The 17,438-nt window shown below is 40.1% G+C and overlaps 1 protein-coding gene across 10 annotated transcripts in view; it reads right to left on the bottom strand.

Annotated features, from left to right (window-relative positions):
- The window catches only part of grik4 (glutamate receptor, ionotropic, kainate 4), a 734,878-nt gene that overhangs the window by 51,890 nt on the left and 665,550 nt on the right, over nucleotides 1-17,438 (bottom strand). For all 10 annotated transcript variants that reach the window (XM_057839364.1, XM_057839368.1, XM_057839359.1 and 7 more), the window contains one exon: nucleotides 9,310-9,513. In XM_057839364.1, coding sequence (XP_057695347.1) covers nucleotides 9,310-9,513 — 204 coding nt within the window. The remainder of the gene's footprint in view (nucleotides 1-9,309; nucleotides 9,514-17,438) is intronic.

A 17,438-nucleotide genomic window follows, 5' to 3' on the forward strand; every position in this document is an offset into this window, starting at 1 on the left:
ATGAGCGTTCAGTGCAGACGCATCGGATTCATATGTCAATTTATATCGATATACGTAATAAGCCCAAGTCAGATTTTAATACATCGAAAGTGAGTGTTAAACAGGGACGTTGCCCGGGGGGGGGGGGGGGGGGGGTGTGTCTGGATGTAGTACTAACGGCAGTCTGGGCATCGCATATGGTATCCCATTCATATAGTACTGATGTGTTCTAAGTTTCAACCTTTGCGTTGTTACCTCCTCTTTCACCTTAAAAATGAAATGAAATGTTGGTTTTGTTCCGAGGGGGCGCTACACACATTTACGCATATTTTGATATATATATATATATATATATATATATATATATATATATATATATATATATATATATATATATATATATATATATATATATATATATATATATATATTTTTTTTTACATTTTATCAAAGTTTTCACCAGTGTTCACCTGGCTGTTGAGTTTGGTGAGTTTTGAAGCATTCTGAGGGGGTCAAAGTAGGGCTCAAAGCGTCGGCGGGACAAAGAATGACTGCTGCTGTATCAAAGATTGCACCTGTCTTGACCTGCCTGCCGATTTTGGTGCATTTTGAAGCATTCTAGGGTGGTCAAATTGAGCTCAAAGGGGCTGCGGAACAAAGAATGCCGTAACTATAATAATAATAAAACCGAGGAACCACAATAGGTTACCTAAAAAAAAACATTGTCACCTGCCTGTCCATACTGTTCAGTTATGGATGTGTTCTAAGTCAAATAAAATAAAATCAACTTTTATTTGTTTAGACCAAATTACAACAACAGTTATCTCAAAGAGAAAACAAAACATGTTTTAAGATGCAGTAGCCCGACGCTGAATTTAGACCTACTTAAGCATTGTAGCTTTTTTTTTTTTAAAGACTTGGTAAAACTAATTCCCACCCACACCTGGCATCCTGGTAAAACCACTGGTTTTAAAACTGCACGAAAAATAATTGTGTCGCAGACGGGCAAAGAAATCTGAACTGACCTGCATTGTGAACGTAGCCTAATTGTAAGCTTTGTTGTTTTGACAGCTGTCAGAGTACTACAGTGACATATTGTTCAGTGTGAAAGGCAATGGCTGGTACCGCATAACCCAGGTGGTCTTTAGTCGCTGCTGTCCACTAAGCTGACAAAACGGCACTTTCTTTGTTCTATTTACGGTAATGCTTTTCATCCACCTCTAAACCTTTACCCAAACAAAATGAATTGCTTCATTCCACAGTGGAAACATTCCTCCAAATGACCTTTACCCTGTGACAAATTTCGCTGCTATGGCATTTTGTCAGTGCTCTCACAATTCAAGTTGCCATTGGAAACCAGAAAAGAGATGTTTTCACTGACTGAGTGGTGATGCGTCAAAAAATTCAGCAAAGGAGAATTTAAAAACAAAGAAGAAAAGAGTTTCACCCATCTGGTCTGTGAAATTCAGGTTTGTATACCACCATAATATATATAATGGCAGAGTTACATTGCTTTAATTTTGATATCCGCACTGCTTTTGAGTAGATCAACAGTTGTAGTTGTGTTTTATAGTTTTGGCATAACAGTATTATTTTGCTACAATTGTTAGTTTTGGGCTATTTTTCTAAGTGGCAGATTCAAATCCACTTTTTAAAAAACACATTAAAAAAAGATGTTTATTGCGCAAAAATAAATGAATAATAGAGTTTACAGGGAAAAAAATCGTCTGGATTCAGCACCCCGAAATTGCATGAGAATAAGTGCTTTCATCGATGCCTAAGTGCTTTCCCCATGTAAGCAAAAATCTTAACTTAAATGCCTTTTAGTTCCCATTTCCACCAAACATACAGATTACCATTTACAGTACTTGCCAGGTGGATGCTTATCACAAGCGCATTATTTTTTAAAGCATTGTTCTGCGTACCCCCCATACCATTTATTAGGGGTGTGACAAAATATCGAAATGGCGCTATATCGTGATACTTTGTGTCCCAAAAGGTTATCGATATGCTCCTGCCAAGAAAACAGTGTCAATGTTTAAAAAAAAATAAAAATAAAAAATAAAAATAAAAAAGCAACCAACACGTTGCTACCAAATTATTCCACCATGATAGTGTCTCAGGTAACAGGTGCGAAAACGATATTAAGTTAGCGCCGCAGACTAGATATCGTTTTCGCATGCAGTCTGCATGGCTAACTCATATGTAAGCGTTGATGTACTCAACAAATCAGAGCACACACACTGCTGGCCATGCCTTCTTTAAGCAGCATCGACTGATTCAGGCAAACAACAAGGGTTCGTGCTGTAGGAGTGCGAACCTCTTGGTACCTCACAATTTGATATGATTTGCGATACAAAGCTCATGATAACAATGATCTGACGATATGGCGATAAAACGATTATCGATACACTGGTCAGGAAATCATTCTAGGATATCATACAAACAACTAATGAACAGAAAAACAAGCTTCTGCTGTGAATTGGAATGGGTTTATCACTACTAGACTTCCAATCCATTTGAACTGGGAGGGTGGCAGCAAATGAACGGTCGTTAATTCGTTGCCATCCCTCCCACTTCAAACGGATTGGACGTGTATGGCCGTCAATGACAGCCAATGCCAGGCAAGGAGGTAATTTTGGGCCAGTTGATTTTCAGTTACTTCCTGTTGATTTTGGGGTATTTTATAGGTCACTTCCTGTTTATTTTGAGTTACAGAACAGAAAGTGACCTGGGAATCACCCAAATGAATAGGCAGTGACTCAAACTCAACAGTAAATGACCTGTAAATGCCCTGAAAATCGGACAGAATAACTGTGAATGCCCTTCTTTGGAATGAACAAACGTTCCCAGTCTAAATGGATTGGGCGTCGAGCACCGTCAATGCATTCTTAGAGTTAACTGAGACATTATTATAATGGAAGATTTTGATTGCAACTTGTTGGCTCCTTTTTTTTAATTTTTTATTTTAAACAGTGACACATTTTTAAAACGATATCTCGATTCTTGGCAGGAGCATATCGATAACCTTTTGCGATACAAAGTATCACGATATACAGTGGTACCTCTACATACGAAGTTAATCCGTTCCAAGACCTTGTTTGTAAGTCGAAATGGTCGTATTTCGAGCAGGATTTTCCGATAAGAATAGATTTTAATTCCATTAATTCGTTCCACAGCCCAAAAACCTACACTAAATCTATTAAAAATGCCAGGTTGTTTGCATGTTACGTGTTTTGAATCCCCCTGGTGGCGAGTTGCAATTTGTAGTTTTATGCTCCGGCATAATTTGGCCACCTAAAGAAAGCTAAGATCGATGTTATCATAGAAATAAAATAAAAAGGCAACAAGCTGATGAAGAGAAAGTTTTGGTCTGATTAATTCAGGACGGGCATCATTATGGTTCCATTCTTCTAGTCACACCAGCTCAGTGTTAAAAAAAAAATATTTTTTTTTACAAAATCCTTAATAAATACTGCTGTTACTATTTCAAAAAGCAATTGCAAGAGCAAATACAAATACATTATGTATCTTGCGTTGTGTTCCTGAACGCACCGCGGGGCTGACAGCAGAGTGAGAGAATGCAGTTGACTTTCTCTTTTCACCTCTGTTGTTGCTATCAATTGGCGATGCGTGTTTTTTGCACAAGTTCTGAATTAAATGATTAAAAACCTGACGAAGCCTGTGATGTCTTGGCAGTTGTACCAGAATAATGATTGTCACCTTAACGTATAAAGACTGGCGAACAGAGGTCGTCGGAATATTGTCAAACAGTTCATGAACGTGCACCCCACGCTCATATTTTTCCATCATTCCATCTTCATTTCATGGTAAGCCTCACCTTTTTTTCTTTTTTCATCCCCTGCTTTAACGTTCTTGGAACCCATGTTGATTTCTCTCAAGACAATCCGCTGTGCGTCAGTCTTGCGGGAAAACAATGAAATTGCAACGCTGTCATGAATCCTCGTATTTCGAGCATTTCGTAGGATGTAGCAACAAATGGCGTGTCAAATTTTACGTCGGATGAGGAAAAGATCGTGTGTCACAGCGATCGTATATCGAGGTATCATTGTATCACCATTTCGATATTTTGTCACACCCCTTGTCATCTGTGGTTTGAACGTATCAAGCAGAAGTCTAAAACGGCGTTTAAACCAAAGGAAGTGAATAAAAATAAAAATTACTGAGATGAAGAGGTTCTGGAATATTCAACAATTTGTTAGGCCAATAAGAAGAATTTTTAAATTTGAAAATGGCTAGCTAAATGTGTAATGGCAAAATGTTAATGGTTATCCCAGTTACCTTAAAAGTAGAGGCTGTGGCTATGACTGGTAGTATTGTTATGAATAGGGTTGTTCCAATCATGTTTTTTTGCTCCCGATCCAATCCCGATCGTTTTAGTTTGAGTATCTGCCGATCCCGATATTTCCCGATCCGCTTTTTTTTTGCTCCCGATTCAATTCCAATCATTCCCGATAATTTTTCCCGATCATATACATTTTGGCAATGCATTAAGAAAAAAATGAATAAAACTCGAATACATACATTCAACATACAGTACATAAGTACTGTATTTGTTTATTATGACAATATATCCTCAAGATGGCATTTACATTATTAACATTCTTTCTGTGAGAGGGATCCACGGATAGAAAGACTTGTGACATTGTATATTGTGACTAATAATTGCCATCTAGTGTATTTGTTGAGCTTTCAGTAAATGATACTATAGCCATTTAACTGTTCTGCCCAAATGCATGATGGGAAGTGCAACCATGACTGTGCGTAGTGGTACCAATTGATACATCTTCTCTGATATGGGAAATAACATAGGGTGTTAAGAAAAAGATCAATTACTACCTTTCTTCCCCACATTGCTTCCCACGATATTTCTAATCGTAGGGAGAGGAATTGTAAGGCTTTAGCCAATAATAAAAAGGCTCCAAAGGCTGCCAAAATTCAGTCTACTCATTTTACGCAGCCTTTTAGCTCTATATATAGGTAAAACGGCGCCAATACAGATTGAACACGACAATGCGTGAGTGGGTCGTGCAGCGCATGCGTTAATTGTGTTAAATATTTTAATGTGATCAATTTTTAAAAAAAATAATTACCACCCTTGGTCTGTTTCCGGCCCTGTCCGCCTCCCTAGGCCGCGGCAGCCGTGGCGGCCGCGGCTGCCCCCCGGCCGGCGGGGTCGTTGGCGGGGCCTCTTGGGGCCCGCGGGGCCTAGGGTGAGGCTTGCTTTCCCTTGCCGGTGGGGTGGACGCCCCCTGGTCGCCGGCGCTTGGTGTGGCGCCTGCTCGGGTGCGGGGTGGGTGGGAGGGGGGTGGGCGGTCGCGGAGGCGCCGTGGGTGGTCTGGGGCGGGGATTGATCGGGGCCCTGACGCTTCTTCCGCCCTGGGGCCGGTGGTTCTGGTGGACGGGGCCACGCATGCGGGAGCCTGCCTCTTAACTCACGCACTTCTCACTTCGGCACTGTAAATATTTTTCACCCTGGCACTTACATGCTCATACATTTCTCCGGGGAGAGTTGGGACGGGGCTTTACAGTCCCAGCCCGACTCCCCCCTGTTTTTAATGCACCACACACCAAGGTTGTGGGATGGTTGGCTTCTCTGGCTGGCTTCTCTGGCTGGGCATCCGCCCTGCGCTCCGTCGCGGGTCGCTGGCTGGGCGCCGGTGTATCAGCGGGGTGTCGCCTGCACCGGCGGGGGACCCTGCCTTGCCTGGGGCTTGGTGGGCCGCTGGGGGTCCCGTGGCGTGCCGTGCCGGTTGGGGGGCTGTGGCTCGTGGCCCGGGTGGGCGGGCGGGGGTGGGTGTAGGCGTGGGTTTGGTGATGCGTCCCCTTCTGCCATCCCTGAAGGCCGGTTGATGGGCGCGCGTGTGGCCCGGGGGACCACCCTGGGTCCCGGGGGTGGGCGGTGGCTCCTTTGCTGGGCGGCGGGAGGAGGGATGGGCTGCACGTGGCCCCCCCACCGCCCCGACCGCCCTCCCTCCCCGGGCTGGCTGGGTGGGGGCCGTGGCCCTGGGTTGGCGCCCGCGCGGTTTCTCCGCCCGTCAGCGTGGCTGTCGCGTGCCCGGTGGGGCTTGCGTGCTGCTGGATGTGGTAGGGCATGCTTGGGTTGGGGGTTCCGGTACAGGGATTGGCGATGCGGCGGCGTAGGGTTGGTCGCCAACGGGCTTACACTCATAAGAGATTCACACGATTACTGGGTTCTAGATCACAGAAGTGATTTGTGTTCACTCCTTTCAATCACTTAGCTTATAGTCTTATAGACACCCCCACCCCCATTCTCCTCTTTCACTGGCCAATTGGCCCCCACATGGTGTAAACCGGAAATACATCTCGCTGACGATAGCACCAGCATATTAGTAACTAGTTTAGATGTTCAATGTATTTCTTGTTGTTGTTTATGTGTTTTTCTTTCTTCTCTTGTATTTCTTTTCTTCTGTCCCCCCATAATCCCTTCCTGTTCGCTGCTTTGTCATAATAAAAAGGTATTTTGAAGGATCACAATGGGAGTATGTCAGACTCTCCATGTGAAACATTAAAACTGTTCAGAATCCGGGCACTTAGACTTCCATTCTCTGTGTCAAACAGCTGAACAGGACAGGTTTAAAAAAAAAAAAAAAAAAAAAAAAAAAAAAAAAAAAAATTAATTACCACCATTAACGGGATAAATTTGATAACCCTACCTTAAGCCTAAACTAAAGACTCTGGATGAGTGTAACATATTATGTCTGTAATGTTAAATACAATTAGAAAACGATTTAATTAAAAAAAAATATAGATAATAAAAAAGGCATGTCTGATATTTTTTTGCTGATTCTGATACTTTGAAAATGACATAATCGGACCCGATCGATCGGGATGCCGATCGGGATGCCGATCGATCGGGACATCTCTAGTTATGAATGTTATGAATATTTATATAACTGCTGGAGACCTATCTAAATGTTGTTATCTGAAAATTTTGTTGTTAAAGATGTAAGAGCAGAGGGCAAAAACAGTCTTGTTTCACTCACCTGGGTGTATAGGTTTGCTTTTCACTCTATATCCAAGTCTTTGTGTCACACTATTTGTTTGCTGTTTCTTTGTGTTAGTTAGCTATGTTGGATTGCAACAGTGTGTTTTTCCAGCCATTACATTTTTTTTCATGTACATAATTTCCCCAACTGTGCTTCAACACTAAATTATAGTGCTCCCCCATCCTGTCAAATTCCACTTTAACCCTTTAAGGTCTGGGCCTATTTTGTCTGATTTTGCATGCCTTTGAAGTTGCCTTTATATTTCAAAGAAAGAATTGTTTACGATGGCCTGGTTTGGTCCCTTTTTTTGTGACACCTTGAACTTCATGTCCAAACTGTTGTTTCCTTCACTGACCAATTATAAATCATCATTTTGGGCCCAAAAATACCAAAAATTCTAAAATCGTTTTGTCAAAATTTTTAATATTGATGTCCAATTGACAACCAAACATGCGTAACGAACCGTTTTGAAACTTTGTAATATTTATTCAACATGTTAGGATGAACATTCAACCAAAAAAATTCAGAATAAATAGTCTTATATTTGACAATTCAACATAAACAACAGGTATAGCCATAGGCGTTTTTTGCCTTTATACATGCTCTAGTCAAAACAGGTTATATACAGCAGACCAAACAGTGAAGAACAGTGAAAAAATATATACCATCTAACAGTGTTTAGAGGCCATCTCTTTATGAGTTTAGGTATTGCGGCCCATCACCTGATGAAAACTATGTACACATAATCAAGCTCAACACACATTTATATACACAAATTGAGAAGACTGATTGTGGGGGAAAAAAAAAATATATATATATATATATATATAACATTGGAAAAAAAAGTATTTTCAAAAATATTTACAATAAACAAGTTACATTTTTTTCAGGCATGCCACTCTGAAATGCAGTTTCGTCCTGGAATTAGACACAGGGCTACATCACACATTCCACACTTCCATGGGGTGTCGGTCCTCTTTCCACCCTTCCACCCTTCCATTTTCATTTCTCTTTGCTTTCATTGTCACTATAAATGTACATGAAAAAAGTCAGTATTTATGAAAATAATAAAGTATAAAATAAAAATATATACAGCAATAAATAATAATGGAAATCTATATTATGACAATAGAAAGAATACCATAGCTGAAAATGTGCTACACCCCTAATCTTCATATAGAAAGAAGAACACCACAAATTATAAATTCCTGCCTGGGATACACACAGTGCACGTACGACTTTGATCTGATATGCACATTTTATTATTATATACACAAACACACACTTATATTGCATCAAAATTAACTTTGTCTTGCAATATCAAAAGAAACTTTCAAAAGAAACTTTTTCACCATAATAAAAAAAAAAAAAAAGTGAGTTGGCTTACCTCTGCTCGTCGATGGCGTCACCCACGTGTTCAAATCCGTCACTATCTTCACTCGAGGACTCTTCCGAAGAAGACGATGATGATGAATTTGGACCATCCTCTTCCTCAAGTTGATCAAAAAGCACAATTGCTTGCGCTAAATTTAGTTTTCCGTTCATTCTCAAAGTCACACAAAGTCGCTGCTCGATCCAAACGGCCGTCGCTCGCCACCTCGCTGCTGCTTCAGAACACTCCTCCCTCTCGTTCGGTGGAACCTCGCACGGCAGTTATATTTATTAAAAAAAAAAAACGCATTTTGTGCTTCCGCTGTGACTTCGAAAGGGTTCGTTTGATTTGTGTTTTTTTCATGGAGCTTCCGTTTTGAAAAAGGACAAGAAATGATGGAAATATAGACATAAACATATGATCCATACAGCGTTTTAATGTTTTTTTGAGAGGACAATAAAACTATAAAACTTAAATGACAATATCTCAGGTTTTAGTTGGTCGATTGACTTCAAATAATAATGAGAGTAAACCGCAACTTCCGCACTTTAAAACGAGACCATCCAACAGCATGTGGGTGACGTAATTAAAACGTAAGGGCGCTTCAAAGAAGACGTGCGCTGAGGACGCGTCGGCGCGTCCTTCGACTCTCAAGGGTTAACCACTGCATATAATGTATACCTAAGATGGAAGTGAATGCATTTACTAATATAGAGCACAGGGTGTACTAGTATATAGGGGAAAATATGGAAATGGTGGAAAAAAATGTAAAGGTATGATACTTTACGTTTCCCCTTTAGGTGTCTGTAAGTGCTTAAGTGCAAATCCCTTGAGCATATTCTTCACATGTGGTATTTTCATGCACTGCATATTTGATGAGATAAACATGTTCGTTTAACTTGACAGGTCTTGTGCATATTTACATACCCTTGAAATGAGCTCTCCCACCATGCCGCTCCATGTTCCATTGGCTCCAGGGACACCGTACAGTCCATCCCCCACCAGTCGGATTCGATACTTGAACTTGAGAATGGCTGCCAGCTCCTTTAGCATATCCACACAGAAGCCTTCGTAGCGCTCATTTCCCTCCATTTCTTGGTGATTCGCTCGCAACATCACATACGGATTCTCCTGGATTGCATGAACGACAAAGTTTGAGTTATCAAAACAGTGATATTTTTTCTGTCAATTACTGTAGTTGTTTTCCTAGTATACCATACAAATTCACAGTAGTTTCGCATGAAGTGCAGTATTACAGAGAACAAAATGTTTTTGGGTAGGGACGGGGGACCTGGAATGATGATGAGCATTTCAAATAATTTCAAAGGGAAGAAGTAAGTCAAGGTATCACTTACATTTGAAAGAGAGTAGGATGGGAAGAAGAAAACAATATTTACAATTAGTTCTCTTTTGGACTGTCTTCATCTATGATTTCTAAGACAGTTGATGTTATTGGAAGTGTCAAACTGTTGTGCTGGAGCTCCAGTATATCTGAATAAATGTCTTAGTGTCTTTGCTGCTGTTTCAAACTTGCAGCTTGTGAATCAAGTAACAATGTATCTTGCAAAATGACATGGGAATGGTTTCTTCTGCTGAAAAGGCCCTATTTTTATATCTGCTCTTCAGCTTTACTTTCTGTTGTGAGTTCTGCAGTTTTCAAACTGCACAACTCATTCATATTGATTTAAAAAAATAATATAGATACACTGGTACCTCGAGATATGAAAGCTTCAGTACAAGAAAAATACATTGTACGAAGTGTTTTCAAAGCATTTTTTGCCTCCTATTAGTAATAGGAGGCAAAAACCTGTCTTTTGTATGCTGAATAAATTTGCGTGATAGGCTATTACGCAAATTTATTCAGCATACGAAAGATATACCTACAATAAAAAGTGTGGAAGAAAATTTTTAAAAATTGCGCCATACGATCCTGCTGCCCAATTGGACCGAATTTTTCCCATTATGCTTTGTAACATGATTTTGCTGCTATTGTTGTTGTGGAGGGCTGACGAGCAGAAGTCTCCCCTCTTGTTTTTGTCTCACGAAGGTTGTTTTTACGCGCACACATGGTCCGCTACATTAGTGGCAGCGGTGTGATGATGTTCACATGCGCAACGGAGAAATGAAATAGAAGGAAGGGTGAAATGTCATCTTCTCCAAAAGTTTTGTGTTTTTGTATTGCAAATACAGGTAGTCCCTGGGTTACGACGGACATGATTTACGTGATTTTGCTGCCTGAGTTTCGTTTTTTTTTTTTTTTTTTTTTTTTTTTGGCGCATGAAGCGTAGAACAGTAAGAGAACGCATGTACAGACACGCCCGCCCACCCCACAAACGCACACACAGAGCAGCCGAGGAGGTAACAGCCTGCGCGCACATTTGTTTATTTGTGAAGCATCCAGAGGGCGAAGGCTGTATATAACCCCTTTTGTACTGTTTATTGTGCATTTTCAATTGTGGTCGAATACTTGGGGCGAGTTTATGTGGTTGTTTTTGATGATGCGCGGACGCTAACTGATACATTCTAATCGTTATTGCGATATCATCAGCTACGTGTAAACATAAATTTGAATTGCTGTTATCGAAGATGAGACTGACTAAATTTCGTTTTATTTTAGTTTCGTTCCGCAAGTGTTGATGTCATGTGCAGCAGAATAAAGTCAGCAAACCACATGGACATCTGCCATCGTCATTTCGGAGCTTAGCTCACTATCTAGCTAAGACTTAACTCCGAACTCTTGGCGAGGCAGGCAAAGGCAAATTTATTTATACAGCACAATTCAACACAAAGCAATTTAAATTGCTTTACATCACATAAAGATAATAAAAATCATATTAAATCAATAGAACGTAATAACAAATACAATAAAAACAGGAAATAAAATTATACATTAAAATCACATTTAATCACGAATAGAATAAAAAGAAAAAATAATACTGATAATCAAAAAATAAATTACTACTTACTACTACTGATAATAGATGAAATCAGCAATGGAGATAAAGCACAAGAGGAATAGAAAGCAAATAGATTGAAATATATAGACAGTTATGGATATGCAGTGCTAAACAAAAGTGTTTTTCTGCTCTGATTTAAAGGAAATAACAGTTTGAGCATACTTTAGACCTTCAGGTAACTTGTTCCAGAGATGAGGAGCATAATAACTAAATGCCGCCTCACCCTGCTTGGTTCTTGTTCTTGTAACATACAGGAGACCGGTTCCAGATGACCTTAGGGGTCTAGATCAGTCATGTCCAAAGTCCGGCCCGGAGGCCAAATGCGGCCCGTGGTCAAATTTCATCCGGCCCCCAGGCTCTGTCATAAAATCACTAACGTCTAGCCCGCACACAGACTTAATAAATTGATCAACAGTACTCCTACCAGCATTTGAAGTCGCTTACACGCTAAATGCTGCTCCTTATTTACCCACTAAAAGGCAGCAGCACTCTAAGCAACATTACCCCATGTGACCCTTGAATCGCAATTTTCTAAAATGGCGACAATCAACAAAAAAGTTGACTGCGACGGCCGACGCTTCAAGGATAGGTGGAGATTGGACTATTTCTTCACTAAAATACGCAACAACTGTGTCTGCCTCATTTGCAAAGAGACAGTCACTGTTTTTGAAGAGTTCAATGTGAGGCGATTTTACCAAACAAGACAAACTGACATGTACGACAAGATTACAGGCAAGATCCGTAGCGAGAAATTGAAGCAACTTGAAGCTAGTTTAATTTTACAGCATTAGTATTTCGCAAGAGGCCAAGAGTCCAAAGAACGCCACAAAAGCTAGTTGCGAGATTGTTGAAATTAAATAAATAAATGAAGCAAACGTGACACACAGAATGGCTTGCTAAAATTTGCTTAAATATATTGTTCTACGCTAAGGTCGGCCCCCACATTTTTACCACACCAAATCTGGACCCCTTTGCAAAAAGTTTGGACACCCCTTGTCTAGATGTTTCATAGGAATCCAACAAATCAAGCATGTATTTTGGTCCAAGGCCATTAAGTGTTTTGTAGACGAGCAGTAGTATTTTACAGTCTATCCTTTGACTCACTGGAAGCCAGTGTAATGATTTAAAAACCGGTGTAATGTGGTCCAGTTTCCTTGTACAGTGTTTGTGAGGACTCTGGCTGCAGCATTTTGTACTAGCTCGAGCTTCCTGACTGATTTTTTATCAAGACCTGTAAATATACCGTTGCAATAGTCCAATCTGCATAACACATTCTCCCAGTCCTCTTCTGGATCATCCAAATTCTCTCTAGCGAACCGCAGACAGGCCTGGATGTGTACTGGCTTCAGCGGGGGGAAACATCTGGCAGTGCAGGATTTGAGTCCCTGGCGGCGCATTGTTTTACTGAGAGTAGCCTTTGTTACTGTGGTCCCAGCTCTCTGTAGGTCATTCACTAGGTCCCCCCGTATGGTTTTGGGATTTTTGCTCACCGTTCTTGTTATCATTTTGACACTACTGGGTGAGATCTTGCATGGAGCCCCAGATCGAGAGAGATTATCAGTGGTCTTGTATGTCTTCCATTCTCTAATAATTGCTCCCACTGTTGATTTCTTTACACCATGCAAAGAGTGAAGAGTTACAGAAAACGTTTGGCCTCCGTTATTGCCAACAAAGGGTACATAACCAAGTATTGAGATAAACTTTTGGTACTGACTAAATACTTATTTTCCACCATGATTTGCAAATAAATTCTTTAAAAATCAAACAATGTGATTTTCTTTCTTTTTTTTTTTTTCCACATTCTGTCCCTCATGGTTGAGGTTTAGCTATGTTGACAATTACAGGCCTCTCTAATCTTTTCAAGTAGGAGAACTTGCACAATTGGTGGTTGACTAAATACTTATTTGCCCCACTGTAATTGTTAAAGAATGGCACGATGAACTTTCTAATGAAGTTGAGCATCTCATAAGGCCGGCACAATCCCCAGACCTCAACATTATTGAGCATTTATGGTCAGTTTTTGAGGTTCAATTAAGACATCGATTTCGTCTCTAAAAGAGTTAGAGGGTATTCAAACTGAAGAATGGCTTAAAATTCCTTAGGAAACAATTCACAAGTTGTTTGACTCAATAACTCGGAGAATTGAGGCTGTAATTGCCGCAAAACCTACACCATATTAAATTTGTTGATTTTTTTTTTAAAGGTGTTTCCATTATTTTGTGCAACCACTGTATATTCCAAAGAGGACTCTCATTTACTTAATTTACAGGGGCAATTACCTCACGCACGCTCTGTGTTGTTAAGCTAATGTAAGCTTTCTGATGTATGGCATTATTAACTCTCACTAATGGGATGGATGGATGTAGCATCACTATAATTTTCAGTTTCAGGATATTAAGGGTTGGACTTTCATGCCAAGCTGCCACTTAATAGCAATGCATGTTTGTATTTTCCAACCTGTAATTATGTGACAAAACAAGATTTACCTCTCAAACCTTGTCTTGATTTATGCCTGTGAAAAAACAACAGCATCATTTGGCTCTTTATTGCCAATAGCTTGATATGATACAGCTTTTTTTAAATATTCTTTTTAGTCCACATCTCTGCTGATCAACACAGAGTCATAACATTAAAGTAGGCAAGAGCAGGAATCGATAAAAACAGGACCGTCTGTCGTTTGTATGTGATGTGTTGGCTTGACTGCTGTCATGCCTGTTTTTCTTCTCCTTTTCCAACCTCCTATCTTCCTCTGAATAGCTCAGACGCAATTACTTGATTCAAATACTCTGAAAAACATTTTAAATCTCTTAGGGTGTAACAATCTATTCCATGATTGTAGTCAATTTCCAATTTGCAGTGAGACACATTTCCCCTCTTGTTTTTAAAGGGAACAACTGGTAATAGGAAACAAATCACTCTTTCCTGGTCAGTCAGTCACAATCACACAACCTTTCTTAATTTAATTAATATGATCATCATTAGAATGTCATTTGCCTAACATCTTGTGTTCCCTGTCGAATACATGCCAAAGCACCGCTACACCATTAGTTATTTTATGTGTAGAAAGTGCAGGGAAGACTAGTAAGTATACAAGTTAAAAACTTTGTGCCATTTAAACTACTCTGAATCATTGTTTTAGTCAATGATGACGAAAACAAAAATATTTCATCGAACATTTTTTTGATAAAGAGATAATAACGACTTTAAAAAGTGTCTCATGAGACTCAAACAAAGACACGAATGCCAGATGGGAATTAGACAAAAATGCGTCGGTTTCCATCATATTTTCACAATGTGTGACATTTTCTTACTACGTTTAATTAGTTAGCATACATCTTAGCAGTGTTTGGGTCGTGTCTAAAATTTGACATGTGCTGCACCTCTCCCTCAGTCTCCTCACTGCTGTTTACAATGTCCTTCAAGCTAGGCTGCGTTCCGGGCATTTTTGTTTTGAAACACAGTAAGATTTGTTTTCTTATCTTAGCATGAGTGTTGCTTATCGTTTAAAGGTCTGTGCTGAGTGATCATCACACACTAAATTTAACTCATAGCATTAGCACAGCATTGGCGTTCGGATTAGCATTAACTTAAGTGAAGTGAGCAACCTCTTAAACACTTATTGTGTCGTTTTGTTTTGTTGGCGTCAGGTATGGCTTACAGTAGTCGTGCGCCAAGCTACTGGTTGCAATTAAAACTATTGAAAAACCTTGACATAGTTGGTGTTGTCCTAGTAGATGCTCCAATAAAAGCTCTTTTGTAATTGTTCATTAGAAATTGTAGGAAATGTTTTTTAGGGCCCGAGCACTCTCAGCGTGCGAGGCCCTATTGTTCTTCGAAGGATTATTATTATTATTATTATTATTATTATTATTATTTTTTCATGGCAAATGAAAATGGCCAATTTGAAGGCCTGAACATGCTCAAAAACTCACCAAATTTTGCATATACATCCGGCTTCGCGAAAATTTCGAAAATTTAGCAACGTTTTTTAAAAAAATCAAAAAATGGCTCAGTGGCGCCCCCTTGAAATTTTAAAAATGCCCTTTGCTTTGATGTTTTTCAACGTAGAGCGATGAAATTTGGGGAGTGGATACGTTGTCCAGAGACGCTTCAAAAAGTCTGCAGCACCCATATTCCAAACCCAACAGGAAATCGGATATTTTGGATTGAATGTTGAAAAACATAGCATTTTGGGCGAAAACCAGCATGCACGTTTCAGACCATTGCGCCGAGCCAGTACGTTGGATCTTCCTCAAAATTGGTGTACGTCTTCATGAGACATATGAGATATTAAGTTGTGAAAATGGTGAGTTTTCGTCCATGGGCCTGACCTGGGCGGGGTACCAAAGTCGGGTGTTTTTTTGGCAACGCGCCAATTTCAGTAAATGATTAATAACTTCCTGATACAAGGTCCAATCTTTTTCATATTTGGCATGCGTGTAAGGTGTCTTAACCTGAACACGACTGCATTGAAATATTTTCCATTAGGCCTGGCGCCCCCTTGTGGGAAGAGGAAACACCCATTTTTACGAGAAAGGCTCCTCCTCCTGGTGAAAAACATCAATTGACCTCAAACCTGCATCAGGGGAGCCTTAAGACATGTCTTTAGGTATATGATGAAAAATATTGAGTTTTCGTTGATGTAGCAGTACCCAAACAGGAAAGTGAAAAGACCCTCGGCATTTTGTCACAAAATGGCCAATTTCCAGGTCTGAACATGCTCGAAAACTCACCTAAATTTGCACATACATGCGGCTTCATGTAAATTTCATGAATTTAGCAACATTGCCAAAAGATGTAATAAAATGGCTCAGTGGCGCCCCCTTCAATTTTTAAAAAAGGCCTGTCCTATTAGTTTTTTTCGACGTAGAGTGATGAAATTTGGGGAGTGGATACGTTGTGCAAAACTGCTCCAAAAAGTCTCTTGCACCCATATTCCAAACCCAACAGGAAATCAGGTATTAGGGATTGAATCTTGCACAACATGGCATTTTTGTCTAAAACCAGCATGCACGTTTGACACCATTACGCCGAGGCAGTAAGTTGAATGCTCCTCAAAATTGGTCAGACTATTATTGACACATATGAGATGTTAGGTTATCAAAATGGTGACATTTCATTCACGGCCCTTTCCTGGCCAGGGGAGCAAATGTGTCTTATTTTTGACAATACAATTCAGTAAATGACTATAAGTCGCGGTTTTTTTCATATTTTGCTTTGGGGTGCGACTTATACTCAGCAGCGACTTATGTGTGAAATTATTAACACATTATGATAAAATTTCCCATGTTATTTTGGTGTTTTGGACTAATGGTTTTGTAAACTTGTTAGCATGCTATAGTTATCTGAATAACTCTTAATAGCTATGGCCACGTTCGCGTTCTGCCTTTGGCAATGTATGTTCAATTGTATAATTGACTTTTTTAAATTGAAATGGATGCATTTAGTTTGTGGCGCTTTCACGCCCACCTGGGAGCGCACTCGCACTTGTTTACGTGAAGAAGAGCGCTCGCACACCAGAAGAAGACAGACAGCTACGTAGCTCTGAGTGAGTGAGTGAGTGAGTGAGTGAGTGAGTGAGTGAGTGAGTGAGTGAGTGAGTGAGTGAGTGGGCGAGTTAGCGAGAGGGAAAGACGGCTGCGAAGCTACGTTCATTGTTTATGCTTTTAAAATATCTCTACAGAGGCAACGCCTGCGTGTATCATCTTTTCTGTTGTTGTTGTGTGTTTTCCACCCGCGAGCGGACACTTACAGCCAGTTGTGTGGTTGTTTGAATGGTGTGCTAATGCTAGCGAACGCATGCTAATCTGTTATGTTATTGCTGCAATAGTACCTAATTATCATTTATTTACGTTGATGTGAACCTGTTTGCTATCGAGGACCAAATTGATTCAACAAATTATGCGGACGTCCAGCATTGTCTTTTTGGAGTTCGCTGTATATAGCCAGGACCGAGCGGTAGCGTCCTGGTGAGGACAGTATATTCGCATTTCGTTGTTTATGCACTGTACACTGTAGATTTATTCAGCATGTTGTTCTCTATTGTATTTTTATATTAAACTGCCTTTCAAGATGACATATCTGTTCTATGTGTTGGAT

The sequence above is a fragment of the Corythoichthys intestinalis genome, chromosome 6 (genome assembly GCF_030265065.1).
Source record: "Corythoichthys intestinalis isolate RoL2023-P3 chromosome 6, ASM3026506v1, whole genome shotgun sequence".
NCBI lineage: Eukaryota > Metazoa > Chordata > Actinopteri > Syngnathiformes > Syngnathidae > Corythoichthys > Corythoichthys intestinalis.